This window comes from Drosophila virilis, chromosome 5, assembly GCF_030788295.1.
Source record: "Drosophila virilis strain 15010-1051.87 chromosome 5, Dvir_AGI_RSII-ME, whole genome shotgun sequence".
NCBI lineage: Eukaryota > Metazoa > Arthropoda > Insecta > Diptera > Drosophilidae > Drosophila > Drosophila virilis.
Window position 1 is genome coordinate 20,270,757 of NC_091547.1, and position 25,317 is coordinate 20,296,073.

Below are 25,317 nucleotides of genomic sequence, written 5' to 3' on the forward strand. Positions count from 1 at the left end.
TTGTAAATGTTGTGCGGAACACAAACTTGAAAAAAATGACAGCGTTGCCACCTAACAGAGTTAAAAGCGGTTATAATAAAAGCCGATATACAAGTCAGTGGTCCTCATCGATTGCGATAACTCCTTTTCGTTTAACAGTTAATTATCGATATCTATGGGGCAAATTGAAAACCTTATAAAATATGTGAAAGTGCGCGTCCAACAAAGAGAAAATTGGGCAGTCGCGGTTGCTAAAGAGGCAACTAACTAAAAATAATCGACCATGTGTGGCGTTGGGCACGCAATTAGCCAAAGTACTTAGCAAAGCGACGCAACCGAGGGAAATATTCTGTTGGGGTCGGCTACCAGTCGAGAGAGCAAACCAATCTCCTGCTATATTTATAATTGGCGACTCCAACTAACGCGTCTGGCAGTCACTCTTAGCGCTCGCTTTTGGTCGAGCACAGCGCGCATTACCGTGAAAAAATTAACCAAAAAAAAATTATTTAAACGCTTTGTCTTGTTGCTTTTGTAGGTGGATAACACGTAATCGAGGCAAATGCAAGATTACAGCGAAAAACTGAACGATGTCTACGATGAGCAGCTGGGCAGGTGCTGGAATTGTGCTAGACAAATATTGCATAAATATATTGATATATTTTTTGTACATCATTTTGCAGGCATCTGGTTGCCAGCATGAGCATCGAGGCAGGCGAAACGCTGCTGGACGAGCGACCGCTGCTGGTGGCGCCGCATTGGGAATGCGGTCAGCTAAAGTGCGCCCAATGCCTGCAGGAATCGTATGTCATGTGCCGCAAGTGTCAGGTATATCCGTTATGCATGGATTGCAGCGAACATGATGCGTTTGAGTGCGAATTCTTTGCCAGCGGCGCGGGCAGTCGCATTAGCAAGGATTTGCTGGTTAAGAATTATGGCATCTGTGCGCTGTTGAAGCTGCTCCTGCTGCTGGAGCAGCCGGACCAGCGTGCGCTGTGCCAGACGCTGTTGGACACGCCAGTCAAATTGGAGGACTATCGCAATGAGGATGGCCTCTGGCAAGAGCGTGACGAGCAGGTGGTGCGTCCCTTAATGTCCAGTGGCCTGGTCCAGGCATTTCCCGACCAGCAACTGACTGCGGAAGTGCTGCACGCCCATTGCATACGCATCGACAACAGCGCTTATGAGGTGACCGCTCGAGACGGGGACACACTAAAGGGCGTTTATGTGCGCGGCGCCAGTTTGCCGCATAGCTGTGTGCCCAACACGGTGGTGGCTCTCGACGAGCAGTTCAACATGAAGCTATATGCTGCAGTGCCTCTAGAGAGTGGCGACATCATTTACACATCCTACACGAATCCATTGATGGGCACCAGCCAGCGTCAGCATCAGCTGCGTCTGAGTCGGCACAAGGAATGCGCTTGTACGCGTTGCCTGGATGCCACCGAGCTGAACACACACATGAGCAGCATGAAGTGCAGAGGCTGCCCCGATGGCTATGCCGTTTGCCAGCTGAGCGGCAGCGGCGATTGGCGCTGCCTTAATGCGAGCTGTGGCGCTGTCATTCCAGCCACCGAGGTGCACGAGCTGCTGGCCGAGGTGGGCAGCGCCCTGGTCGAGGCCAGGGGCGAGCTAAGCGCCTATGAGACTCTACTCGACCAGCACAAGCAGCTTCTACATCCCAACCACTTTCTGTTGCTGGACATTAAGCAGAATATTGCCAGCATCTTGCGTGCGGCATCTCTAATGAATTCCTTAAATGATCCTTGCAAGAAACTGTTGGCACGCCGCGTGGAGCTCTGTGGCGATCTGTTGCCCGTTTGTCGTGCTGTCGTGCCCGGTCTCTCCAAGCTTTATGCCATAGCGCTCTTCGAGTATCTGCTGGCCTTTGTGGAGCTAACCGAACTGCAATTTGCCGAGGGCGATGTTAACAAAAAGGAGTATGTGGTAAGTGGGCCAAAATCTACTCATATGGAATCTGTTTAAATCATACCGAATCCTCTCATTTTCAATAGGCGCAGCTTACACGTGCACGCTCGGTGGCCAAGGAAGCGTTGGACTTGCTACAGTTTGAGCCGGAAAATTCGGCGGAGGGTTTTTTAACCGACCGTATTGGCGTGGAGCTGGAACGCATTGAATCCGATTTGATGAAATATGGAAAACTTTAACGCGAAACCGGAATTTATTTGTGTAATACAACTATAGTGAGAGTCCGTCGCACGGACAGCTCCTTTGAGCGGACATGTCGTTTAGGCGAACCATTTTTGTGTACTCCATACTTTTTCAAGAGAAGCTTTACAGAAAGAACAATTCTCTATTCTCTATTTTTTGCTTAACCAAAAAAGAAATATTTTCAATCACAAATATTTATCCATCATGGTTTATGTATAAATTTTGGGTAGCAAGAATATAAACAATGTTAAATAAAAAATGTAAAGAAATGCTTTAATATTTTTTGCTGTAAGTTTACGTTGCCTTAAATTTAACAACTTTTTTATGCGAAAGCTCTTAAAACCATACGTAAAAAATTCTTTTTTATAGAAAACATTTTTAGTTTACAAATTTACAAATTACTTTAAGAAAGCGAACCAATTGTCGACGGAGTTTTAAGGAATTTATAGGGCGCACAATTGAATTCACGCCGAAATATAAATGATTTGGCATTCGAGTTTCTAGTGCACTGTCCCTGAACGTGCCCAGAGCAGGTTCAACAGCCAGCGGCAAAACAAAAACAAAAGAGCTGCGGCAAATGGACCGAGTAATCACTCGATAGAGTAGAATAAATAAAGAATTGCTTTCAAATATAAATAAATCTAAAATGAACTCGTATCGTTCGAGACAATATCGGGCCTCAGTATACGAGTGCTAATTGGCGACAGCAGATGCAATTCTTGGCCCAAAGCAACAGAAGCAAGGAAAACCTTTAGAATGGCCGCTGTAACGGAAGACTTTGCCAAGAAATGTGAAGTGAAGCAGAACGAAACGCTGGGCAGGTGGGTGCACCCACTCAAAGGAGTTGCCATTGATTAACCATTTATGCGGTAGATATGTGGTCGCCGCCACCAATATTAAGGCCGGGGAAACGGTGCTGCTGGAGCAGCCTGTGCTGCTGCTGGCCAACAATGGGGATAGGCGTTGCTGCAACTGTCACCAGCTGACGTCTTCATTTTGCGGGTAGGTACATGGCTTCCATGATCATAAACAGCTGCTCAATAACTTAAATCTGTTGCTGCTCGGGGAGTTGCCAGCAAGTGCCGTCTAATGCCACTGTGCGCGGACTGTGTGGAGCACCATGGGCCGGACTGTCGGCGTCTGGCTGAGCTGCAGCTGCAGGAGCAGCAGGTGGAACAGCTGCAGGCGCACACAGAAGTCTGCAGTGCACTGAAGTATTTGCTGCTGCGGGAGCATGCCGAGAAGAGGTCACACTATGAGCAACTGCTGCAGTTGGAGGCACATCTAGCCCGGCGACGCGACACAGACATCTGGCGCAGCTATCGGGCGGAGGTGATTGAGCCGCTGCAGGCCTCCGGGCTGCTGCTGCAGTTGCGCAATGGCGCGGAGATCGACGAGGAGCTGTTGCAGCGTCTGCTGGCCATTGCGGATATTAATGGCTTTGAGATCCGTGCTCCGGAGTCGGGTGGTGCCATGCGTGGTGTTTACATGACTGCCGCACTCTTTGCCCATAGTTGCCTGCCCAATCTGGTGACGGCAGTCGATGAGCAGCGACGCATCAAGCTCTATGCGAACCGTATAATAGCCGCTGGCGAAATTTTGTACAACTGTTACACGGACATCCTGCTGGGCACCGATGAGCGGCGTCGCATTCTCAAAACGGGCAAATGCTTTGATTGTCAGTGTGCCCGCTGCACGGATCCCACCGAACTGGGCACGCATATGAGTAGCTTTGTGTGTTCCCACTGTACTGGCGGTTATATAGTGCGACAGCCGGAGTCTGGCCTGTGGCAATGTCTGCTCAATGCCGAGCATACGCTGAAGCCCGAGTTTGTGGCCAATGTGCTGGAGCGCGCCAAGGAGGAGGTTTTCCATGCACGCGAAGATATTTATCGGCTGGAGCTGTTGCTGGCCAAGCTGGGGCGTCTGTTGCATGGCAATCACTATGTTATGCTCGATCTTAAGCAAAATATAGCGTCCATATTGCGACAAATCCTGCAGAACATGGCACATCGACCCAATCGTAAGGTCTACGAGCGAAAGATACGTTTGTGCCAGGAGATATTGCTGGTCTTGAAGGTTGTGGCGCCGGGCATATCCAGGCTAAAGGCGATTGCCTTGTATGAGCTGGCCAATACTCAAGCGGAGCTCGGACGGAAATTGTACAGTGAACAGGAACATGACGCTGCGGATTTACTGGTAAGTAACATATTACACTTTCTTTTTCAATATAATGTTATAAATTATTAAATAAAACAGGCCGAGCTGCAGCAAACTGAGATAATGACGCGAGAATCACTACGAATGCTGCTTTATGAACCTATTTCCACACCGGAAGGTCAACTGGCACGTAATATGCTTAGAGAATTGAAGGAGCTGCAAAATGATATGAAAATGCTACAGCAGCCAAACGACGATGTTGTTATTTAAAAAAAACCTGTTTTCCAATTATTCTTTTGAATTAAACAAATTGTTTTATTTCAAAATATTGCAATTCGAATGGCACTTCCGTTGGCGCAAAAATCGATTATTTGCTACTTAGTTAGTGTTATCGAAACTCATCAGTGGCGGTTATCGATAATTTTAAGTGTTGCTAATGTAAAAAGTTTATTTAGTGTTTAGAGCTTTCCTTTTGTTTAATTATATTACGCATATTAAGAGAAAGCTTTACATTGCTTTTAGTGCAATTGTTTTCGAACATATGAGGAAGATAAAATTAGCGAATGGCATGGCGACGGCGCTTTTGTCAAAAGAACAGCTGATTGACCAAAATAAAACAGGCGATTGATAAAAGTGGAGACAATGCAACGGACGGTGGCTGGAAATCAAGCAACCCTAAGCTCAAAATAGGGTGACAATAGAAAAAAAAAACAAAGGTGGGCAGTGCACAAAAGCTGCAAGCGACGCCGACGCAGCCCGCTGTTCATTTACAGTTTGAGTGCTTTTGACGCGGTCTACTCGGCAATCTCGGTTAGTTTCTCAGTTTTGCTTCAGTTGCCCAAAACTCGCTTCGCTTAGCTTTCAATAAACTAAAAAGTTAACACGACATGCATATGTTGAATGTAGCCAAACGCTAAGCATGCCACAGAATTATAAAAAATTGTGAAATTCATAATTGCTGCGCATTGTTGTCTACTTGCAAAATAGTAAATCCCCACTGCCAACGACGTCATCGGCATGGCTTTGGCCAGCGCAGCGGGCGCTCTGCTCAAACCACAAACGCCGCTCCAGCAGCTGCTCGAGGACATTAACTTTCAGCGCACCAAGGAGATGCGACAGCTGCTCAAAGATGGTAAATAAAACTACTGAGGCAAAGTTTTCAATTTTTAAGAAAATTTGTCTACATTTGCACATTATCGATTTGTCAAGCGCCCATCCGGCAACTCCTTCCACCCTTGTACATTACACGCACACACACACAGCTGTTGTGTGCGTGTGTGTGTGTGTGTGTGTATGCGCTCAGATTTTGCCCCACTTTAGCGCACTTATTTGCGTATATATATAAAGGCTTGCTGTATGCATCCATATTAAGCTGTTTGTATTAGTGATCCCAAAGAGCTTTTTATCCGCTTTCTGTTTTGTTTTTGTTTACTCTTAAAGGTTCTTGTCAGCAGTTATCTGTTTTGTGTAGGTGTGCTACAAATAAAAATCCTGCCTAGTGGTCGGGCTTCACTGATATAAATAAAATTGCAGTATTGTGTAAATATATGTACATATATGTAAATATATCTGTGCGCTGATATCGACTAAATTCCCTGATAGGAGTCTGAAGTCTAACCGTTTTAAAAAATATTATGTAATGTTCCTTGCATTATTTTAAAGATATATATACATGGATTTTTTCAAGAGAAATCTAAGCTGGGTTCTATTGTTTTCATTTAAAGTATATTGGATACTTTAAATATTCTATTACAAGCTCTTTGAACTCGTATATTTTCCAACAAAGCATAATTTGGCTAAATGAATATGAATACATATTTGGTTCGCCCGCTCCTTATTAATTATTCCTTTGCAGATGGTGGCTTTGTGGTGCTGCAGGGCACCACCTACTGGACGGATTTGTTTGTGCGTCATTTTCTATTCCAAACGGAGCCCGTGCACAGCATCGACTCTGATGATTTGCTTTTCTTTGTGCGCAAAAAGCACGTGAAGAGCTCGTCGCGCCACATGCCAAAATATGAGGTAAGTGCAAGTGAATCCAAATGGCGAAAGCAGGTTCACCATATTGTTTTTCCTTTGCAGACTGAAGTTGAAGTGTTTCGCAAGGATTCACGCAAGTTGCCCATTGGGGATCCGGATGTGGACTGGGAAGAGACCGTCTACTTAAACATGGTCATACATCAGTTCGACTACACGTTAACATTGGCCATATGCACAAGAACCTCGCCCAAAGAGCTGCAGGTGCTGCGGCGACACTCACAGCGCGTCTATGCCAGTCCCAGTCGCCGAAAGATGGACACCAAGGGCGAGGGTGAGGAGATTACTTACCCACACATATGCTTTATGGTGGACAATTTCGATGAGGTGTTCAGCGATATATTGGTGCGTGATGGCGAAATGGTGTGCGTGGAACTGGTGGCCAATGACAAAGATGGCGCCGTTCAGGGCGTTATTTTTCTCGGCTCCATACGCTACGATGCGCTAAAGAAGGTGTACGATGCCAGGGTGAGTGATAAATTGTGCTTTTATGTTTGCTTGCCCATAATTCCATATTGCTATTTTGCTTGCAGCAATCTAGTCTGAGCTCTAAGGTGGCGCAGCGCATGTCTTTTGGCCTGTTTAGCAGCGGCGCTGGCGTACAGACACGCTGCGAATTTGTGCGCATGAAGGGACCACAGGGCAAAGGTCATGCCGAGATGGCAGTGACCAAACCCAAAGGCTCTGGCGTTGAAACGCCAACCAGCGAGCCGGGCTTTTGTGCGACAGACATGTGGGACGAATGGGAAGAGGAGAACGATGATTATTGCACGTACCGTCACCAGCGCCGCCTCAGCGATCCCAGCGCCAATCTCAATAATTTCTCACGCTACGGCTGGCGCACCAAGAACACCAACCAGGACATGGTTAGCAGCGGCACCAGCGCCAGTGCCGGCGCCAAAGCGCGCTCCGAAAACGAAGGCCTCGACACGCTGGCCAACGAAGTATCCGAAATCGAGGCGGGTGATTTGCGGGACGGTAAGCAACGTTTTTCTTGCTCTATTCTTTTGTATGTCTATTCGAAATGGTTTCACAGACATATCGTATTTACTTTTTAGTTATGTTTTGTTTTGCATGTACTCTAGCTCAGTTGTAAAATATTTAACTAATGATTCCATTCTGAATAACGTAAATGTAGTTAATTGCGACTATTTAGAATTTTTCTTTATTTTGTTGCGCTTTTTCTGCCTGCTTTGCTCTGCTTTCCTAACTTTTGTTTGTGTTTCCTTGTAAACATGTTGTGGTTCCTAAGATTTTCCTTAAATTAACAAATTTCAAATTCAAATTAACCAGCAATAATGTGTGTATATATATTCAAGGACCAACGTATATATATATATATATCTAAAATATATACTTGACTTTGCCGAGAAAGCAGGACAACTATAAACAACAACAGAATATCAAATTATTTGATTAAAACTTCAGTTTGCTTTTCTTTTAAGTATTCTAAATTAAGTGTTAAAAAAAATGGGCAATACATTTAGGATCGAATTACTATAATATTAGAGCACATTTGGAGTCAAAACTAATGAGAAGCAATTCGTTTTTATTACGTTTTTAAAGGTAATTTATACAATAATTCAAAACGAAAGATCAATTTTTATAATGTCAGGCCTTAGTTTAAATTGTTCAATCTTGAGGACACCCTGGCAGCTGGTAGGGGTGTTCACTATTGTAGCTATTCATAAAATACAGCCTATTTATTCATTGCGGCTTTAATGCGAGCTTTACGCTCGGTTTTTGCTCTTGAATGAACCCGTTCGCCATATTTCACATAACACCACCTGCTCCTCGACGCCGGAACCTTCCCACCCCATCCCGACTACCACTTCTAGTGCCCTCGCCTATTAGCGCTATCCTGGTTTTGTTTATTTGCTTATTTTAATTTGTTGGCAAACAGTTTTTATTTTATAATTGCTTGAAGACCGAGTTACACTCGGTTGTTGTATGTGTCGTTGTATATGCTTTATAAAAAAATGCAACAAACCGATCTATATCTACTTGTAGATCAGCAACGTCCTGCTTTCTCGGCCTCCGCAGCAAAACTGCATCCAAATCCAAATTGTGAAACGCTCAAATTAGCAGCTGGCGAGCCAGACCAAACGCCACTTGCCACGAACTCTGACCCCGTTGTGACTCAAGCCGGCGAGTCCACGGCCAGTGCTGTCACAGCCGTCACACCGCCACCGCTCAGTGCGGCCGTTGAGGTGACGGTGGGCAGTGCCGGCTCCGGCGACGATGTGGGCAACAGCAGCACGGGCTGCAATTGCTTTGGTGGCGGCAAGAAGTGCAAGAAACGCTGGACATCATCCGCGAACAGTGCCAACGACACACCCGAAATGTCAGAGATATACTGTCCCAGTTGCGAGGATGCGGCCAACGAGACGCCTGCCTGCCTCAGCAAAATGCCGGACAAGCGGCAGACCAGGCTCAAGCCCAAGCCGCCCAGCATATTGTGCGTGGAAAGCGAGCTGGTGGTCGCCAAGCGGGGCAGCCTGCGGCTCAGCGATGGCAAACGCAAGGGCAACAACATAACACGCAGCGTATCCTTGAGCGCCGCAGATCGGCGAACGAGTGTGCCAATGCCCAGAAAGGTTACGCCAACGCGTGTGCGCCTGGTCAAAACCAAGGAGCTGGACAAGGGCAAGGATAAGGATAAGGAGAATGATAAGAAATCATCGAATCAGAAAACTAATAGTGCCAGCAATTTGCTGGCCAAGATGTCGCCCAAAAGGCTGCGCAATGCCAAGGCCAGTGACAAGGAGAAGGAGAAGAGTAAGGACAAGGATAAATCCAAAATCTCTGTCAAGTCCAAAACTGGCAGCAGCAACAATAACCATGTCAAGGCTACAACAGCTCCATCCAAAACGGAGGAGTATGAAATTGCGGATGATGCCACCTCCCTAAATGGCGACTCCTTGGATGCCGGCACATGTGCAGCTGCTGGCTCCGCCAAAATAGCCATACTCAGCGAAAGCGACAGCAAGCTGATGATTAGCGTGCGCGGTCGCGAAGAGCTGCCCGTGGTGGAGGAGCAAGCGCCGACGCCATCACCATCGCCGCCCGTTATGGCGCCGGCGCAACATTTTGTAAAGTGTTTACGTGTACCTGTGAAATCAGAGAGCCATCCATTGCAGCTGTCATCGGACAGCGCAAACAACGATAATATTGTGGAGCCGGAGTCGGAGCCGGAGCCGGAGCTGGAACAGCAGCCCCTGCTCAATGGCGAGGCGGATGCGGCTAATGGCAACCAAACGGCAGCCAGCAGCGCCACATTGCCTCGCACCGCCAAGCAATCCTACTACAACAAGGTGCTGCATCTCGTGCCCAAGCGTCGCACACCGGACGGCACCAATATCTACTACTGGTGCGATCTTCCCAAGAAGGCGCTCAAAGGTTATCTAAAATCCCATACAAATTTGATATTCCTAACCCAATCTGCATGTTTCTTCGTACTTGAATCATGCTGCGATTTCAATCTTAACTAATTTATTTTGTTATTTTTCTGCTTGCAGAACTGGACGATGGCGCTTATAATCCACTGTGGACCAGTCGTGGCTTTACGCAATCCTTTCACTTCTGGAAGGAGAATCGACGACAACAGTCTACGCCGCTCAACGCATTCCTTACCTATGTCACTCTGCCCTGGTGGAGCATTGCCAAGGGTAACTACCTAATAATATTAAACTATTGATTCCGACTTGTCAAATAGTAACTGAACTATTTGTTTCCCTATGCAGATCTTTTGGATCATCGGGAGACGCCCATACTGACTTTTTAGTATTAGACTCGCTCGATGCTTGTGATTTGCTGCTAATCTATGCTTTAAAGTATTATCTCCAATTTATTAGTTCTCAACGTCTGGCAAATCATGTGATCTGTTTTACGTAAATTAAACAAATATTTATATATATATATATCTCAGGTGGCAGCCAATCTATGGCTGCTCCATTCATTATAATTTACTTTTGGTTCACCTTGACCAATGCCAACGCCCGCAGCTGAGTTGAGTTTCCTAAGCTATGCCACTTTCTGTTTGACTAGGGCATTATTAGATATACTAATTATATATGCGATATACTTATGTATGTGTGTGTCTGTAGCATGTTTGTATGTAAATGCAGCGCTGAGCCAACCTACAAATTTATAAACTACTTATATAGATATTATAAATATATACAAACACCTACTAAAACGCTGCATTTTGAGGTTATATTAAAGAATTGTTACCAAAAATAAAAACGATATGTATGTAATAATGCGATTTGTAAATTATATGGCATATATTTATATGTATATATTTATTAGAAAAGAGCGCAACTGCGAAACGAAATAAAGAATTTGCGTATAATAAGTAGAGAAATAATTTTTATTGCAATTGCTATTGTTGAATGAGAACGAAAATTCGAGAAAATCAGATGATAGTAACAAAAGGCAATCTAAAGTTCAAGAGGTCTGTAACAATATTTTAATTCTTGTGAAAATTATTTTAAAATGGTCCCGAAATCCAAATTGGAATATATATTTTTACTCGTTCTCTACAAGTTTTTTTTTGAGTGGAAATTGGTAGAATTTCTTATAATTATGCATTTTATTTGGAGCAGGTCAAGCGAAGCTCGAAAAGTGTTAGCTGAATTTTATTTTTTATGCCTAAGACTTATCAAAATATAATATATTTATTTATATTAAATTTATTGGTTCAGCTTTAATAGCATATCTCAATTTGAAAATGAGGAAAAATGGCAGCTTTCTCTTATCCAAGCAGATGCCGTGGAAACTGTTTAATCTCAAGAAGCAAAGTGCACATGCAAATTCATATGCTACTTATATAGTACATACAATCAGAATATATAAAATACATTGGCTCGATGATAACTGAAAGTGCTCGAAATGGGATTCAGTCAGTTTGTGTGCATTGTCGGAAACGGTCGCGTATTTATTTATTCGCTCTGCTGGCGTACAAAAAAGGAAAAAACAAAAGATTATAATGTGGCACTCATTGCCAGCGCTTGTCGGCATCGCTGTAGTCGTCTGTCTTGCGGCAGGCGCAATTAGTCCAGCGGCTGGCTGCCCTCGGACGCCCACGCATCTGCCCCACGGCCGACGCACACGCGGCGACAATGGATACAAATTAATTGTAGCCGATGGACCCAACGGCTATGTGCCCGGCAAGGCATACAACTGTAAGTCTTAGGTGGTTCTTGAGTAAAAAAAAAGATAGAAAGACCGAAATAAAAAGGTCTTGTAATCAGTGCTCGGGTCACGGCCTCGTGACCCCTAAAAACGCACAAGATAAGAAATCACAGCATTCAACACATGTGTGTGTAAATTGAAACCGTGTGGAAACACACATGGCGGGAGGTTGGGCCTTAAACACATCTGTTATCATGCCTTTCCAATGTAGTTCAAACAATTTCAGTTTATATTGTATTTATGAAAAATACTTTTCAATGAACATAGTAAATGGTTTAAACTGCAGCTTTTAGAATACAAATAACAGTAAGACTTTATTAAACGATAAACAATAAATGATAAAAAGCATTTCTTAAAAGAGTCTAATAGTCTTTGTGTGCTTTGGCATTTAGCAAGTACACAGTTTCGTAAGACAAAGTTTAATAACCTTTAACTTAAGTTTTATCTACAGTTTGGCATAGATATAACAAGTAAATTCTATACGTTACATGGCACAAGAGAACTCCTGTTCCTTGGCTTTGATCCTTAAAAAAATTAAACAAAATGGAACTTAAGTTTTATCTATAGTTTAGCATAGATACAAAAAGTTAAGATTATGTTTAGTTTAATACAAGGAAATTCTGATATTCCTTAGACTTGACATCTAATACATATTACTTTTTATGTATAACAATGAAATCTCTGATCTCGTTTTTTAATTTTTACAGAATTGAATAGATTTGAGCTTAGTTTAGCTAAGATAGTATTCAATTGAAAAGCTATGTTTTTTGGCACAACGAAACTTATACGTTTCTTGGCTTTGACATCGTTGACGGATACGATATCTAAGCTGACTCCTTATACAATGTATTACTAAAATGTACTCTATGCTTGTAAATGTGAAAAAATATTAAACTAAGGTTAAGGTTAATCTATAAAGAAACTTAAAAGCTACAGGTAATATGGCACAACGCTATTGTTCCTGTCCATGCGTGGAGCGCAGATGATTAATTAGGCAACCTTGCTTCTTAAAGACGCGCTTGCAATGGGGACAGATGGATCGATACAGATGTATTATACGATGCTTCTCGTAGCGCGACTTGTTGCTGCTGCTCTCCTCGCACCACTCACAGTAATAAGCACAAGAATTGATCTTGGGCATAAAAGCGAACAGCTTCATATAATGTTCGATTGTAGACGTTAGAGTGATCTTTTTGAAGAACTTCAGATCAATTTGCTGTGCATGCCAGGCATTGATTAAATTTAAAATGCGCTTCAGTTCGCAGACATTTAAATTGATCTTAAATTCGGCATTGACCTCTGCTGTGAACATGAGCAACTCCTTTACTATATTTTGTGCCTGTTGTTTATTAAATCTCGTAGCAGTGTGTTTTATTTTCGTTGTATATTTTCGCAGCATTATGACAAATTTAGCTGCCCTTGCACGTAATGCATCGACAAATTCAATTGTTTTTAGTTCCTCATAATTCGCATCCTTTATAATGGACAGCTGTAAACGAATAAGGGCAAGCATTTAAAGACAACAATTACGTTTATGCATATGCAAGCACTTACCCCAACTGCTCTAAGCAAATATAAATCATTGCGCAGCTCTTTGGGTTCTGAATTTGTTTTAATTTCAGTTGCCTTCTGTTGCGCCAGTGCCTGCTTCTGTTCATGTTCGCTCAACTCACCGCCACTGCGCTCCAGCTCGCCAGGCTCAGCCAATTGCAGCAAACTATCTGCATTGGTTAAGGTTTTCAGGTCGCGCTACAGAAAAATAAATGCTAAAATTGTATGCTGCAAAATAAGCGTAGCTCAGGGCTTACCTGTAGAAACTCAACTACGCTGTCGGATAGGTTGAAGCCTAGCGAGCCACTGTCCGACGTACTGTGCTCCGTTTTTGTTCGTTTTGCCTCGGCTGCAACTTTTGAAGAATCCGTAATATGCATTGCAGCTTGCTTTCGTTTGTTTGCGTTTCCTTCCGGCTTAGGTGGTTCCCTTTTAATTGTCTGTAGTCGACTGCTTTGTGTGCTGGGCACTGGATATGAGGGTCGCCTGATTGGCATTTCAGACGAAATTGTCGTGCTTCTATCGACTGCGACTGAAGATCTTCGCTTAACAGCCGTTTTCCTGGCCTGATTGTTGTTTTGGGCCTGTGAAGATCCAAGCATTGGTACCTTCTGTTGTGTTTGTGGGTTTTTTTTTGTTAACTGACTGTTGTGCACATTATTAATATTAAGCTTAGGCAATATCTCGATTTTGTTTATTACAATAGGATCTGATCTGCTAGCCCTTGGCTTTTCCGAGTTCAGGTTACCAGGCATCTTGGTTGTATGTTTAGCCAAGTCAGCTGCATTTGGTTTTGTTTCTGCTAAACTCTTTCCCTTTCTATCATTCAGTATAATTAAAAATTTTCTCTCATCGGCCTTAATCTCCTCTACTAAAGATTGGACTGATTGGGTTGGATTGGAATTCAGTCGAGACTTTAGATTAATTAGAGCTGGGTCTTTGATTAGCTCCACAGACTTTTTCGCTGTGCCGCTACTTGAGGTTTTTATTAAGGCTTTTGAAGGTAGTTGCGCAACTACAGAGACATTCTCCTTGTCTTGCTTTAGCGAAGACGTATTTGGTTCAGGTTGTGTTTGTACCTTAATATTTTTTGTGTCTCTTACTATAGCCTTTTTATCGTCGGCTTTAATCGTACTTACTAAAGCACGGTTTGGATTGGACTTTGGATTAATTAAAGCCGCGTCCTTTGCAATAGGTCCTCTAAACTCTGACACGGTTAACACGATTTCAACAGTGCTGCTGGCTGTGTTATTTTTAAGTAATTTTGAATTATCTCCGCCTTGCATATTTAATTTAGGTCCTGTATTTAGTAAATCCTCAATTTTCGCGGGTGATAACTTACACTCGTCCTTAGCTAAGGGCTCTATTGATGGCATTTGCTTTTGCTGTGGCATATTTTTGATTTTTAAAAGATCCTCAATAAGTGTTTCCATATTGGCTAGCTTGAGCGGCACGTACTGCAACTTACGCGAATCGTTTTCCAGCGAACGCACTATGCGCTTTTTGATATTATTCAAGCGCTGCTGTTGCTGGCGCTTGCGTACGGAGCGCGCAATCGCATAGCTCTTGTAATTACAAGTGGACTTGGACTTGGCGGATTTTAGTTTGGTAGTTTCCAAGTTGGAGCGTCGGGCACTGCTCGTGTTGTGCTCTTCGAGCTGCGTGTCCGTGTTGTTTACTTTGCAGTCTCTGGTTTTAGGAATTGTGGATTCCACTGGAGTCTGTTTGTTCTTCAAATGCTCAGCCTTGGAATGTTCTTTGTGCTGCTCATCTATATCTGGCAAGGTAGCAGTTTGCACTTCCGTTTCATCTTTCGCCTGTGGCTGTGCTTTGTCAGGAACTATTGTATCCTTAGTCGATGGATCAGACTCTGCCAACAAGGCCTCCACTTCGGCTAGTATGTCCCTAGTTTCAGCATCCGCCGGCAACGGTATACATTTGTCTACTGCAGTAAGATACTTATAACTAGGGAGTAATAATGAAGGCGTCATTGGACTCACCTTCTGCCCGCCACTGCAGCACAGTTTCATTCTTGTTTATGGTTTTGGTTCTTCTGTAGTCCAATTCGGACAATGCCTTACAAATATTCTGATTTATTGGTTCGGTTGCCATGTCGCAGCTGTTGCCACGCCCCAAGCAGGTAGCTTCAGCTGCTGCTGTAGCATCAGCTGGCAGCCCGGAATCGCTGCTATGGCTGCTGAGATTCGCCTGTGTTTGCGCCTCTTCCTGTGCCATCAGCTCCTCTACGGTGTATACATTGTGCGGCTTGGTGAAGCCCAGCCTATTGTTGTGCATCCATTGCAAATGATGCAGAAATTCCGACAGATTTGTGTAAATGTCGCAACAGAAATGACAAAATATGCCAATCATATTATCCTTGGTTGACACGATCACATCGCCGCACTTTTCGAAGTTAACACAATCATCCGATAGCAAATTAAGGAAAGAACTCATTTTTATAAAACGCTGTTTATGTCAAAATTTAATTCAAAGCAGCAACTGAAAAACAAACGAACGAAAACGCGGGACGCTCTACGACCGAGCACGAATGGCGCTGTGTTTAGCCATCGATAACATACATTGTTGTTATCGAGCACGAATGGCGCTGTGTTTAGCCATCGATAACAGGCGCGGTTGTAATCGAAACTCAAATGCATAATCGATGGTTTTTGTTTAAAGTATCGAGTAGTAGAGTGAAAAGACATTTGAATTTGAACGGACAATCATTTTGCTTTATTTTAAGTGCTGTTGCTTGGCTCGCGCACTCACACAAAAATCCAGCACTTTACGCATTTCACTATCGCTGCTGGCACCAGACGGTCTGGTCGACCCCAGGTGGATAGTCCACGTCGTGTTGGTCGCTTCCAGCTCTTCAGCGATTCACTCACCAAATTCAACGATCGCTGCGTAAACACCGTGTCCGAGGCAGATGATTTACCCAAGACTGAGGTACAGGTCATGTGGGTGGCACCCGAGGCCGGTTCGGGCTGTGTCTCGCTTTCCGCCATGGTATACGAGGGCCCGCGCGCCTGGTTTGCGGATGACGGCCAGCTCACCCAGGTTATATGTGAGCACAAACCAACCGCAGCAGCCACGCAGAAGGAGTGCTGCGCCTGTGATGAGGCCAAGTACAGCGTAAGTCCCAGCCAGCTTATATGGAATTGTTTACTAAATGCATATGCAGTTTGTTTTCGAGGGCATCTGGTCGAATGAGACACATCCCAAGGATTACCCCTTTGCCATTTGGCTGACGCATTTCTCGGATGTGATTGGCGCTTCGCACGAAGCTAACTTTTCCTTCTGGGGCGAACATCATATTGCCACCGATGGCTTCCGCTCGCTAGCCGAATGGGGCTCGCCCACGGCGTTGGAGACTGAACTGCGTGCGCAGGGCCCAAAATTGCGCACGCTCGTTAAAGCTGCTGGCCTTTGGTATCCAAATGTCAACCAGAACACTTCATCCAAATTCCGTGTTGATCGTAAACATCCCAAGATTTCATTGGTTTCCATGTTTGGCCCGTCACCAGACTGGGTGGTTGGCATTAGTGGGGTTGATCTATGTACGGCCGACTGTAGTTGGAAGGAATCCATGGACTTTGATCTATATCCATGGGATGCCGGCACTGACAGCGGCATCACGTATATGGTGGGAAGCTGTTGCCATAGATATGCTGATCTTCAACTAATTTCTTGTTTGTTTAGTCCCCAAATTCAGAGACGCAGCCACGCGAACGCATGTATAAGATTACCACCATGTATCCGGAAGATCCACGTGCGCCGTTCTACAACCCGCAGAGTCAGCAGATGACACCGCTGGCCAAACTGTATTTGCGTCGCGAGAAGATTATTTCACGCAATTGTGACGATGACTTTTTGCAAGCTCTACAACTGGAGGTATCCGATGATGCAGAGGAGCAGGATACGCGCGGTAAGCTAGTTCCTTATTTTGTAATCATCATCCTAGTCAAATGTGCATCTTCCGCCACAGCCGAATGTCGCGTCAGCAATTACAACGCCTGGAGTCCCTGCTCAGTCAGTTGCGGCAAGGGCATACGCATGCGCAGCCGTCAGTATCTAAATCCCCAGCAGGCGCAGCAGGGCCAATGCACACGCCAGCTGGTGTCCAAGGAGATGTGTGTGGCGGCTGTGCCCGAGTGTGCCAATGGCTCGGCTGGCCAAGATCGTGACGAGGATGAGGGCGAAAATTTGGCCAACTCGCAATCGCTTGTCAGCGATAACGGCGAAGGAGCCGGCCTCTGCAAGACCTCACCCTGGAGCGTCTGGTCGGAGTGCTCTGCTAGCTGCGGTATAGGCATCACCATGCGCACGCGCACATTTGTTAGCCCGCTGGGCCGCAAACGCTGTCCGCACATTACAATTGTGGAGAAGAACAAGTGCATGCGACCGGATTGCACTTATGAGCAGGTGGAGCTGCCCGATCCTGATTGCCCCACCACACAGTGGAGTGACTGGAGTCCGTGTTCCGGCACATGCGGACACGGTAGCTCAATACGTAAACGTTTGCTGGTGCTGGAGGATGGACCCATTAAGGACAACTGCACAACGCGCATGGAGTTGCATCAGCAACGGGAGTGCCAACACGCTCTAGACTGTAGCATCAATATGGAACTGGCCAAGGATATTTGCGTGCAGGAGCCAGACAGTGGGCCCTGCCGCGGCAGCTATCAGCGCTATGCCTACAATGCCCAGGCCAATCGCTGTGAATCCTTTATCTACGGTGGCTGTCGCGGCAATCGCAACAACTTCCTCACGGAGAGCGACTGCCTGCACACCTGCAACAAGATAAGCGCCGAGGGCACTGCAAATGCATATTCTCGTGGGGAGATCAACTTGCCCAAGGCGTGCGTCATGTCCGAGTGGTCGAACTGGTCGCCCTGCAGCGTTACCTGCGGCAATGGCTACTCCGAGGGCCGACGCTATGTGGTTAGCGAGCCACAGCGTGGCGGCCAGCCGTGTCCCAAGCGTCTTGTCAAGCAACGCTCATGCACCATGCCAGCCTGCTAAGCATTCTGCTGGGCACCATTAACTTTGCCTTTTCTATTACATTTTATAACTATTTCGAATAAAGTGAACAGCGCTTTTAATAGACTCGTTATAGACTCTTTTATGGTTTAATTGTTTTTCTTACTAATCACAACTTGACATAATTAAAAGCTCCACGTTCGTCATTTATATGTGCTTATACAACATTAACTATGCCAATGCAAAGACAATAAACACAGTGTTTATATTGTCTTTGACCAAAGGGTATACTCGACTCGTGAGAAGCTTGGCCTCTGATCTTGTCACTCAACCTACACACTATTCAAAATATGTATACATTTTTAATTTAATTTTACTTAAATATTTGAGTCAACTTTTTACGTAAATTTTGAGAAACTAACTTTACAAACTTTAGAAACTTAAAATTTAGTTTATTTTTACCAATTTTTTTAACTACTATAAATGGCATATTTAAATTCTAATTCAATTCAGCCATTGCTGAATATTGCTATGGACCCAAGTACATTTTTCTTTACCTCACTTCAAATTTCTAGATACTATTTTATTCAGGTTTTCCGCTCTTTCGTCTATATATCTATATATCTCCTCAGCTCCGGTGTTCACAACATTCTAGGCAAAAGATTTGTATGATATCAATAGTAAATCTTGAATTGCTTAAAAGGTATTTTCCGTGTCGACAATTGTGCATATTCTTATCCATTTGCAAGTTATATACGCATATTTACATTACTTTTCGCTTAGCCAAGCAATTATTGTTTCAATTGAATACTGCCAACCGGCTGTCGAATTCCAGCTGCAGAGGTCACTTTCACTGAGCACCGAAAGTGTTGCAGCCAAATATGTGTATGTTAAAGAGACGCTTTCCCGGCGACAAACGCAACCAGTTGGTCGTTGTTTAGTTTAGTTAGTGCTAGCAACTTGTCGAGTGCGTCTCGTAGAGCCATGGATAAGTGTCAGGTCGGGTTTCCCTATGACATATGCGATGTGGACGCTGCCACCAATGCTGAACTACTGGAGTACTTTACAGGTGGGTGGTGCTTCAAATTTCCTTTACTGGCGTTAACCTAATGCTCCCGAACGGTAGGTGAGCGCACGGGCTTTGTGCAAGTTGGACCCGAGGGTTATTTCTTTCCGCACAAGTACAAAGTCCAGGCGGAGCTTTATTACAACTTTGAGGCGCGACCCGATGACGTTTGGATAACAACTGTGCCGCGCTCGGGCACCACCTGGACACAAGAGCTAATCTGGTTGCTGGCCAATGGCTTAGATTTCGAGATGGCGCAGCAACGCCCTCTCACTGAACGTTTTCCCTTCCTGGAGTGAGTTTTGCATTGGAAACGTGTTGCAAATTTTGAATGTTTGTGTACTCCGCCGCCAGATTTCCCTTGTTTGTGCATGATGCTGTTAAAGCAGAGCTTCTGGCTGAGAACAGGCACTCTCCGGCTGCTATGGAGTTCATTGAGCACATTTCGCAGCCCGGCTATGAAACGCTGGGCGAGCTGCCGCGCGACCGGCGACGTTTTATAAAAACTCACTTTCCCTTCTCATTGATGCCGCCGAGTGTTCTGGAGAATAAATGCAAGGTAAGTGATTCACTTAATAAGAAGCAAAGTCATTTTCTTCATACCATTCCCTTTCAGATTATCTATGTGGCGCGCAATCCCAAAGATGTGGCCGTGTCTTACTATCATCTGAACCGTTTGTTTCGCACGCAAGGATACATTGGGGACTTTGAGCGCTACTGGCGCTATTTCCAGCAAGGATTAAGTATGCTAATACCATTTTCAATTCCTTGTATACATTTAATCCACTTGCAGATCCCTGGCTGCCTTATTACAGTCACGTGAAGGAGGCCAAACAGCATAGTCAACTGCCAAATGTGCTCTACCTTAACTATGAGGATATGCTGGTGGATTTGCCGGGAACTGTAATGAGCATAGGAAAGTTTTTAGATTGCGCGCCCGATGCTGTGGGATTGGAGAAATTACTCACGCATTTAAGCATTCAAAACTTTCGCGAAAATAAATCGGTTAACATGCATGAAATGGCAGCCGTTGGCATACTGAAGCAGGGCGAGGCCGGATTTGTGCGTAAAGGTGGCAAGGATATCACAGCCAAGCAGCATGATCAAAAAGAATTTGTAGATAATCCAAAACTGTTAAAGCTTGCAAACGATTGGATACAGCAAAATATTGAATTAAACGATATAAAATAAAGCGGTTAAATTGTTATCGATCGACTTCGATACTTTTCGCGCGTTGTTCCCCAAGGCTGGTATGCAGACCAAATGTAATAATTTACACGTTATTGCGATTTTGATCAATGAAATTGCATTGACATAAATAAATTTAATATTTTGACTAGATGTATATGCATAAGTACAGTGAGCCAAGAAATATGCTAGATTTTCGGACGCATTTTACAGGAAATGTATGTATTTGCCCACATGCAACGTGAACACCATACTAGCTTTTGCTTAAAACAGCTGTTGGGCTGGACGAAGAAAAGGGCGCAATGTTTTTAATTAGAAGATATTACAGCAGCGTCCAGCGCATCGCTCAAATAGCTAATGCTACCAAGCCGGGTGATACGCTCCAAATCCAGGTATAAAAACAAGCGTTATGCCAGGTAAAAGTCATTGTACATAAGCTTCACTTTAGGGCTGGATAAAAAATGTGCGACGGCTAAAGAACAACATATTCCTGGACATCAGTGATGGTTCCACGAGCGAAAAATTTCAACTGGTTGTGCCACGGAACCTGGATACACATCAACTGACACTGGGCAGCGTAGTCAGCGCCGTGGGTCGTGTCCAGTTGGCGCCCAATGGACACTACGAATTGCACGCTGATGAAGTGAAGGCACTGGGTAAGTACGTAGCTTATGTAATGCACCCGGCTGATATTTGTATATTCACAGCGGAGGGTCATGTGCAGAGCGGATATCCCTTCTCGCCCAAGCAGAAACATCCACCGGAGTATGTGCGGGAACATTTACATTTGCGCTCCCGCATCGACTACATTGCCGCCCAGATGCGCATCAGGCATAAGGCACAGAAGGCCATACACGACTACATGGACGCGCTGAATTTTGTGCAGATTAACACGCCCATCTTGACTACGAACGATTGTGAGGGTGCTGGCGAGGTTTGAAGCAAGCAATTCATAAATGGAATCTATGGTCTATTCACTTTATTTTCTCTTTTGTAGGTTTTTCGCGTGCAACCCGATTCGGAGCGGTTGCTTAAACAAATGGCGCGGCCCAATGTGCCCCCGGAGCAGAGTTATTTCGATCAGAAGGTATTTTTGAGCGTTTCCGGTCAACTGCATCTGGAGGCCATGTCCTATGGCCTGGGCAACACGTACACCTTTGCGCCTGCCTTTCGTGCAGAAAATTCAAAATCTCCGTTGCATTTAGCAGAGTTTTACATGTTCGAGGCGGAACTGGTGCATATCGAGCAGCTAGATACGCTGGCGGCATTCATAGAACGTATGCTCAAAGACATTACCAATCGCCTGCTCAACAGTAGTGCGTCCGATTTGCATTTTTGCCAGCAGAATGCCAATGCCAGCTCAGATTTGGCCTGGCTACAGGCGCCTTGGAAGATTCTTAGCTATGACGAGGCCATGGCGCTGGTTGTGGCTAACAGCGATAAGTTAAAGAGTGCTGTTAGCCCGGATGAGGGCTTTAGCAAGGAGCAGGAGCTATTTCTTGTGGCACACTGCGGTGCGCCCGTCTTTGTGCTAAATTGGCCCACGCAACAGAAACCTTTCTATATGAAGATCTCACGCAGCGATCCGCAACGTGTTCATGCTCTGGATTTGCTAATGCCCTCGGTGGGCGAGTTGTGCGGCGGCAGCCTGCGTGAGTGCGATGCTGAGCTTCTTGCTGCGCATCCACAATTGCCCAAGGATCTGGCCTGGTATGTGGATTTGCGAAAGTACGGCGGATTGCCTACCGGCGGTTTTGGCATGGGCTTTGAGCGTTATCTACAACTGCTGACGGGCGTCAAGAACATAAGGGATGTAATACCCTATCCACGTTATCCGCACAGCTGTAAAATGTAGCCGCAAAACTCTATTTTCTTTTTGTTTTGTATAAGTTGTTATTGAATTTACAAAACTCGAGCTACAAAAAAAGAATAATTAATTTGCAAGCGCGCTTGTTGGAGATTCCAATTTGGAAGCAGGGCACGCTACTTGGACTAGGCTGTCCCAGATTTTGTGTATGTCAACTGGTCAACTAAATAAACATCAGCATAGGGATATGCTGTTCTGTATCCGTTTTGAATTACAATTGTCCCAACATGGGCTTGCGTCCGGGCCATGCCTCCTTGGCATATTTCTTCTTTTGGGGACACATGGAGTCGCCCTCGCCACTTGTTTCATGTACATCATCCACAAAACGACGCACTACGAATGAAGAAAAGACAAATATATAAAATCCGGCTGGAATTCGACGATTTGTTGTACGGACCATTTGCATTGGCTATGGCCAGCTTTTGTGCTATGGATGAGCTAGCCACGAGCGGCTCCTCAAAAATGGGCGTTACATCTGGTGCCGGATTGGGCAACATTATGCCCAACTTGGAGCCTATGCCCAGCGGTGATATGGGTTCAAATTCACTGTTGCCCTTGTGTTCATAGCCGCTGGCTGGCAATCCCTGATACAAAGAATTGACGGGTGAGTGGGCAGCGGATTGTGGCGTAACTGCCATCTGATGCTGCTGATGTTGTTGTTGTTGTTGCTGCTGTTGTTGTTGTTGTTGTTGCTGCTGCTGCTGTTGTTTCATCTCGACTATGCTCTGCTGGAACATCTGATGGCTGGCGGCGAGTGCGCTAGCAACATGTGCATTGGCGGCGCTGCTGCCCGTGTGTAAGCCCATGTGATTAGTCTCGTACCGTGAACGCTTCGCTGGCACCACTGTTGTCTGCACCAGATTACGAAAACGGCCTACATTGGGATCGACGTCTTCGGGATTTATGATGATCTCCTCATCGTTGAATGTGACATTGCGTCGCTTGCGTCCCTGTTTTAATGCATTCTGTTTGCGCAGATTGTTATCGTCGGCAATGCCCAGCATGGAGATGCGACGATTGTGCGCCGTGTTATACTCCGTCAGATTCTGTAGAAAAGGACAATTGAGCTTGTATACTACTACACATTTTTGCAGTATTCACGCACATCTAATTCCGTTTGGCTCTCGGGCAGCCCCAGCAAAGCGCCGTCGCTGGTCTCGCTGAGCGGCAGATCCTCCATAATGTTACTGTGCTGACCACCCGCCGAGGGCCGCTCACGTAGTATATAGTTCCGTGTGGAGGCACCGAAGTGAAACGTGCTGTTGATCTGTAGCTGTGTGGGCTTGTGAGCCTCGAGACGCAATGTGCCAATAAATGTGCCGTGGGCTGCAATGGAAACCATATTGAATAGCCGAATGAAAGGATACTTTTTGTTTGCGTATCCTACTGGAGCCAAGATCAACGAGGTAGGCAATGTTGAGGTGCTTGTGGTAGACAAATGCCGCATGCACACGGGAGCAGGAGGCGTGGTCTATGCAAAAGTCATTCATTTGGCTATTGCGGCCAAACAAATAACACCGCTTCTCATCCACCATTAGCTTTTGCACCAGTTTGTCATCCTTGAGCACATCCAAGTGCAGCCCAGTAGGCGGTTTGCCAGCCCAACTGGGTATATCATAACTGTTGGCCATTCAATCGAGCTCCAAATTTCAAAGACACGGAATAAATCGTTAAGAGCTTCTATTATATGTACACAATTTGTGTACCGGCGGCAATAAGAAATGCACTAAAAAATACCATGACCGTGGTGAATGGCAAATATGGTTCAGACTAAAGCAGGTTGGCATGTTTATTGAATTATTGATAAACAATGAGCACAGACTATATAAACAACAATTATATAGAAAGTGCGCGAGTGTATTTAAAAGTAACTGATCCCAGTACAATTTTCATAAAATGCTCCCTCTGCAGCACAGCCGGATTGATCGACTGGACACTGTTTCTCAGGCACTTGACAGCCGAACATACAGTGGGTCCCTGCCTGGAGAAGGGCTCTCTAGAGCTGGATGAAGAAATTCAGGCCGAGGTTGAGCTGGAGCTGCAAAATCTGAGTAAAATAGGCAGCAAAGATATCGACGAAACTACAGACTCAGAGGCAGACATAGACGATCATGTTTCAGATGAAACGTACTTGACTGCGCAGCCAGAAGTGGACGACACCGACACGAGGGAACAAGCCGCTCCTCATGTACCTCATGTAAAAAACTTATATTAACAAAGATCGAATTGAGGTCAGCTTTGTGTCATCTTGCAGAATGATGTGCTCGATAGGCCCAATCAGCCCTTCTACAGCATGCTGCACACCAAGCCCGAGCTAATGCTTGGCTTTATAGATCTGCTGCGCCAAAACGAATATCTTTGGCGCGAGGAGTACAAAAACGGGGACTTTGCGGCTGAGCGATTGGAGAGCGCCCAACAGATAAGTGAAGGGCTGGAGGAGCGTTTTAATGTGACTCTCAAGCCACGGGTCATCAGTCATAGCGTCTGCAGGCTACTTAAATGGTTTCAAAGGCAGCATGCGTTGTGTTCGAGCAATAGGAGCTTTCGATGCCGTCATCAGTCGTATTACGACCAACTGCTCCAGTTTGTGCCTACACACAATATCCACGTTATGAACTGCGATGAGTGCAAACGAAAATTTTACAATGAAGAGCAATTGAGACGGCACAAATACCGTGCACACGGCGGTCGCATCCCATATGTCTGTGATGTGTGCCACATGGGTTTTTCGCATGCCTCTAAGCTGCGCATGCATCGGGCGCGACACCATGAGAAGCCAAAGCGCTGGCAGTGTACTTTATGCAGCTACTGTGCTCCAAACAAATGGGATTTGAGCGTACATCTGCCTACTCACAGTGGCGAACGTAATTACACATGCGAACTCTGTGGTGTTTCAACCAAATCGAGCTCCTCATTGGCTGTGCATAGACGCACGCATTCCGTACTCAAAATTAATTGTCCCTACTGTCCAAAGAAATACCGTGAGAATTATTTGGTAAATTGTCACATTAAAAAGATGCATGCAGCAGAGCTTGAACAGGAACAGGAATTGGAACATGCAGTCATTGGCGACACAACTTAGATATTGTACTAAATGAAATAAATAACTAAATGAAAATAA

General features: G+C 45.1%; 9 protein-coding genes across 11 annotated transcripts; 7 read left to right on the plus strand and 2 right to left on the minus strand.

Moving 5' to 3' along the window:
* The first annotated feature begins 56 nt into the window (after nucleotides 1–56).
* On the plus strand, nucleotides 57–2,385 carry SmydA-7 (SET and MYND domain containing, arthropod-specific, member 7). The gene is made up of 3 exons (XM_002049283.4): nucleotides 57–591; nucleotides 660–1,923; nucleotides 1,992–2,385. Exons 1-3 carry the CDS (start codon nucleotides 539–541, stop codon nucleotides 2,142–2,144), a joined length of 1,470 nt encoding a protein of 489 aa, XP_002049319.1. The 5' UTR covers nucleotides 57–538; the 3' UTR covers nucleotides 2,145–2,385.
* A 424-nt stretch (nucleotides 2,386–2,809) lies between these two features.
* SmydA-6 (SET and MYND domain containing, arthropod-specific, member 6) lies at nucleotides 2,810–4,599 on the plus strand. Its single transcript, XM_002049282.4, has 4 exons — nucleotides 2,810–2,969; nucleotides 3,022–3,150; nucleotides 3,225–4,347; nucleotides 4,408–4,599. The coding sequence occupies exons 1-4, from the start codon at nucleotides 2,905–2,907 to the stop codon at nucleotides 4,576–4,578; spliced, it is 1,488 nt and encodes a 495-aa protein (XP_002049318.1). The 5' UTR covers nucleotides 2,810–2,904; the 3' UTR covers nucleotides 4,579–4,599.
* A 213-nt stretch (nucleotides 4,600–4,812) lies between these two features.
* Nucleotides 4,813–10,694, plus strand: LOC6626492 (uncharacterized protein KIAA0930 homolog). 2 transcript variants are annotated; one of them, XM_015173992.3, is made up of 8 exons: nucleotides 4,813–5,118; nucleotides 5,296–5,440; nucleotides 6,164–6,330; nucleotides 6,391–6,813; nucleotides 6,879–7,323; nucleotides 8,356–9,744; nucleotides 9,864–10,013; nucleotides 10,089–10,694. In XM_015173992.3, exons 2-8 carry the CDS (start codon nucleotides 5,326–5,328, stop codon nucleotides 10,127–10,129), a joined length of 2,730 nt encoding a protein of 909 aa, XP_015029478.1. In that variant the 5' UTR covers nucleotides 4,813–5,118; nucleotides 5,296–5,325; the 3' UTR covers nucleotides 10,130–10,694. The 2 variants fall into 2 exon arrangements, with proteins under 2 accessions (XP_015029478.1, XP_032293147.1); XM_032437256.2 differs by lacking the exon at nucleotides 8,356–9,744 and having other exon boundaries at nucleotides 4,822–5,440; nucleotides 10,089–10,692.
* A 557-nt stretch (nucleotides 10,695–11,251) lies between these two features.
* On the plus strand, nucleotides 11,252–18,201 carry fat-spondin (extracellular matrix protein f-spondin). The gene is made up of 5 exons (XM_002049279.4): nucleotides 11,252–11,531; nucleotides 15,836–16,227; nucleotides 16,277–16,738; nucleotides 16,795–17,020; nucleotides 17,081–18,201. Exons 1-5 carry the CDS (start codon nucleotides 11,336–11,338, stop codon nucleotides 18,115–18,117), a joined length of 2,313 nt encoding a protein of 770 aa, XP_002049315.1. The 5' UTR covers nucleotides 11,252–11,335; the 3' UTR covers nucleotides 18,118–18,201.
* Nucleotides 11,848–15,726, minus strand: tef (teflon). 2 transcript variants are annotated; one of them, XM_002049280.4, is made up of 4 exons: nucleotides 15,093–15,726; nucleotides 13,350–15,034; nucleotides 13,096–13,290; nucleotides 11,848–13,030 (listed from the first exon to the last, which is right to left on the minus strand). In XM_002049280.4, exons 1-4 carry the CDS (start codon nucleotides 15,544–15,546, stop codon nucleotides 12,494–12,496), a joined length of 2,871 nt encoding a protein of 956 aa, XP_002049316.2. In that variant the 5' UTR covers nucleotides 15,547–15,726; the 3' UTR covers nucleotides 11,848–12,493. The 2 variants fall into 2 exon arrangements, with proteins under 2 accessions (XP_002049316.2, XP_015029723.1); XM_015174237.3 differs by having other exon boundaries at nucleotides 11,849–13,030; nucleotides 13,350–15,037; nucleotides 15,093–15,723.
* Nucleotides 18,202–18,626: 425 nt separating the features above from the next.
* On the plus strand, nucleotides 18,627–20,480 carry St4 (Sulfotransferase 4). The gene is made up of 5 exons (XM_002049278.4): nucleotides 18,627–19,144; nucleotides 19,202–19,436; nucleotides 19,496–19,700; nucleotides 19,758–19,884; nucleotides 19,935–20,480. Exons 1-5 carry the CDS (start codon nucleotides 19,060–19,062, stop codon nucleotides 20,330–20,332), a joined length of 1,050 nt encoding a protein of 349 aa, XP_002049314.1. The 5' UTR covers nucleotides 18,627–19,059; the 3' UTR covers nucleotides 20,333–20,480.
* Nucleotides 20,481–20,565: 85 nt separating this feature from the next.
* On the plus strand, nucleotides 20,566–22,407 carry AsnRS-m (asparagine--tRNA ligase, mitochondrial). The gene is made up of 4 exons (XM_002049277.4): nucleotides 20,566–20,721; nucleotides 20,778–20,985; nucleotides 21,037–21,263; nucleotides 21,327–22,407. Exons 1-4 carry the CDS (start codon nucleotides 20,632–20,634, stop codon nucleotides 22,182–22,184), a joined length of 1,383 nt encoding a protein of 460 aa, XP_002049313.1. The 5' UTR covers nucleotides 20,566–20,631; the 3' UTR covers nucleotides 22,185–22,407.
* NiPp1 (nuclear inhibitor of protein phosphatase 1) lies at nucleotides 21,675–23,919 on the minus strand. Its single transcript, XM_002049276.4, has 4 exons — nucleotides 23,584–23,919; nucleotides 23,302–23,522; nucleotides 22,594–23,242; nucleotides 21,675–22,529 (listed from the first exon to the last, which is right to left on the minus strand). Exons 1-4 carry the CDS (start codon nucleotides 23,825–23,827, stop codon nucleotides 22,408–22,410), a joined length of 1,236 nt encoding a protein of 411 aa, XP_002049312.1. The 5' UTR covers nucleotides 23,828–23,919; the 3' UTR covers nucleotides 21,675–22,407.
* A 57-nt stretch (nucleotides 23,920–23,976) lies between these two features.
* Nucleotides 23,977–25,307, plus strand: LOC6626748 (zinc finger protein Xfin). The gene is made up of 2 exons (XM_070209969.1): nucleotides 23,977–24,393; nucleotides 24,451–25,307. Exons 1-2 carry the CDS (start codon nucleotides 24,007–24,009, stop codon nucleotides 25,276–25,278), a joined length of 1,215 nt encoding a protein of 404 aa, XP_070066070.1. The 5' UTR covers nucleotides 23,977–24,006; the 3' UTR covers nucleotides 25,279–25,307.
* The last annotated feature ends 10 nt before the right edge of the window (nucleotides 25,308–25,317 follow it).

Bases quoted from the DNA above. Each gene is read 5' to 3' on its own strand.
- tef (XM_015174237.3), bottom strand. From the start codon at position 15,546: ATGAGTTCTTTCCTTAATTTGCTATCGGATGATTGTGTTAACTTCGAA. The intron at 15,038-15,092 runs GTGAGTCCAATG...ATCTTACTGCAG, and splicing joins GCTGCAGTGGCGGGCAGAAG to TAGACAAATGTATACCGTTG. The intron at 13,031-13,095 runs GTAAGTGCTTGC...ATTCGTTTACAG, and splicing joins ATTTGCTTAGAGCAGTTGGG to CTGTCCATTATAAAGGATGC.
- St4 (XM_002049278.4), top strand. From the start codon at position 19,060: ATGGATAAGTGTCAGGTCGGGTTTCCCTATGACATATGCGATGTGGAC. The intron at 19,437-19,495 runs GTGAGTTTTGCA...CTCCGCCGCCAG, and splicing joins GAACGTTTTCCCTTCCTGGA to ATTTCCCTTGTTTGTGCATG. The intron at 19,701-19,757 runs GTAAGTGATTCA...ATTCCCTTTCAG, and splicing joins TTCTGGAGAATAAATGCAAG to ATTATCTATGTGGCGCGCAA.
- SmydA-6 (XM_002049282.4), top strand. From the start codon at position 2,905: ATGGCCGCTGTAACGGAAGACTTTGCCAAGAAATGTGAAGTGAAGCAG. The intron at 2,970-3,021 runs GTGGGTGCACCC...TTTATGCGGTAG, and splicing joins CAGAACGAAACGCTGGGCAG to ATATGTGGTCGCCGCCACCA. The intron at 3,151-3,224 runs GTAGGTACATGG...GGGAGTTGCCAG, and splicing joins CTGACGTCTTCATTTTGCGG to CAAGTGCCGTCTAATGCCAC.
- LOC6626492 (XM_015173992.3), top strand. From the start codon at position 5,326: ATGGCTTTGGCCAGCGCAGCGGGCGCTCTGCTCAAACCACAAACGCCG. The intron at 6,814-6,878 runs GTGAGTGATAAA...TTTTGCTTGCAG, and splicing joins AGAAGGTGTACGATGCCAGG to CAATCTAGTCTGAGCTCTAA. The intron at 9,745-9,863 runs GTTATCTAAAAT...TTCTGCTTGCAG, and splicing joins TCCCAAGAAGGCGCTCAAAG to AACTGGACGATGGCGCTTAT.
- SmydA-7 (XM_002049283.4), top strand. From the start codon at position 539: ATGCAAGATTACAGCGAAAAACTGAACGATGTCTACGATGAGCAGCTG. The intron at 592-659 runs GTGCTGGAATTG...ATCATTTTGCAG, and splicing joins TACGATGAGCAGCTGGGCAG to GCATCTGGTTGCCAGCATGA. The intron at 1,924-1,991 runs GTAAGTGGGCCA...CATTTTCAATAG, and splicing joins TTAACAAAAAGGAGTATGTG to GCGCAGCTTACACGTGCACG.
- NiPp1 (XM_002049276.4), bottom strand. From the start codon at position 23,827: ATGGCCAACAGTTATGATATACCCAGTTGGGCTGGCAAACCGCCTACT. The intron at 23,523-23,583 runs GTAGGATACGCA...TTTCCATTGCAG, and splicing joins CCTCGTTGATCTTGGCTCCA to CCCACGGCACATTTATTGGC. The intron at 22,530-22,593 runs GTCCGTACAACA...CTTCATTCGTAG, and splicing joins GGCCATAGCCAATGCAAATG to TGCGTCGTTTTGTGGATGAT.
- AsnRS-m (XM_002049277.4), top strand. From the start codon at position 20,632: ATGTTTTTAATTAGAAGATATTACAGCAGCGTCCAGCGCATCGCTCAA. The intron at 20,722-20,777 runs GTATAAAAACAA...GCTTCACTTTAG, and splicing joins GTGATACGCTCCAAATCCAG to GGCTGGATAAAAAATGTGCG. The intron at 20,986-21,036 runs GTAAGTACGTAG...GTATATTCACAG, and splicing joins TGATGAAGTGAAGGCACTGG to CGGAGGGTCATGTGCAGAGC.
- LOC6626748 (XM_070209969.1), top strand. From the start codon at position 24,007: ATGAGCACAGACTATATAAACAACAATTATATAGAAAGTGCGCGAGTG. The intron at 24,394-24,450 runs GTAAAAAACTTA...GTCATCTTGCAG, and splicing joins CCGCTCCTCATGTACCTCAT to AATGATGTGCTCGATAGGCC.
- fat-spondin (XM_002049279.4), top strand. From the start codon at position 11,336: ATGTGGCACTCATTGCCAGCGCTTGTCGGCATCGCTGTAGTCGTCTGT. The intron at 16,739-16,794 runs GTGGGAAGCTGT...TTGTTTGTTTAG, and splicing joins ACAGCGGCATCACGTATATG to TCCCCAAATTCAGAGACGCA. The intron at 17,021-17,080 runs GTAAGCTAGTTC...CTTCCGCCACAG, and splicing joins AGAGGAGCAGGATACGCGCG to CCGAATGTCGCGTCAGCAAT.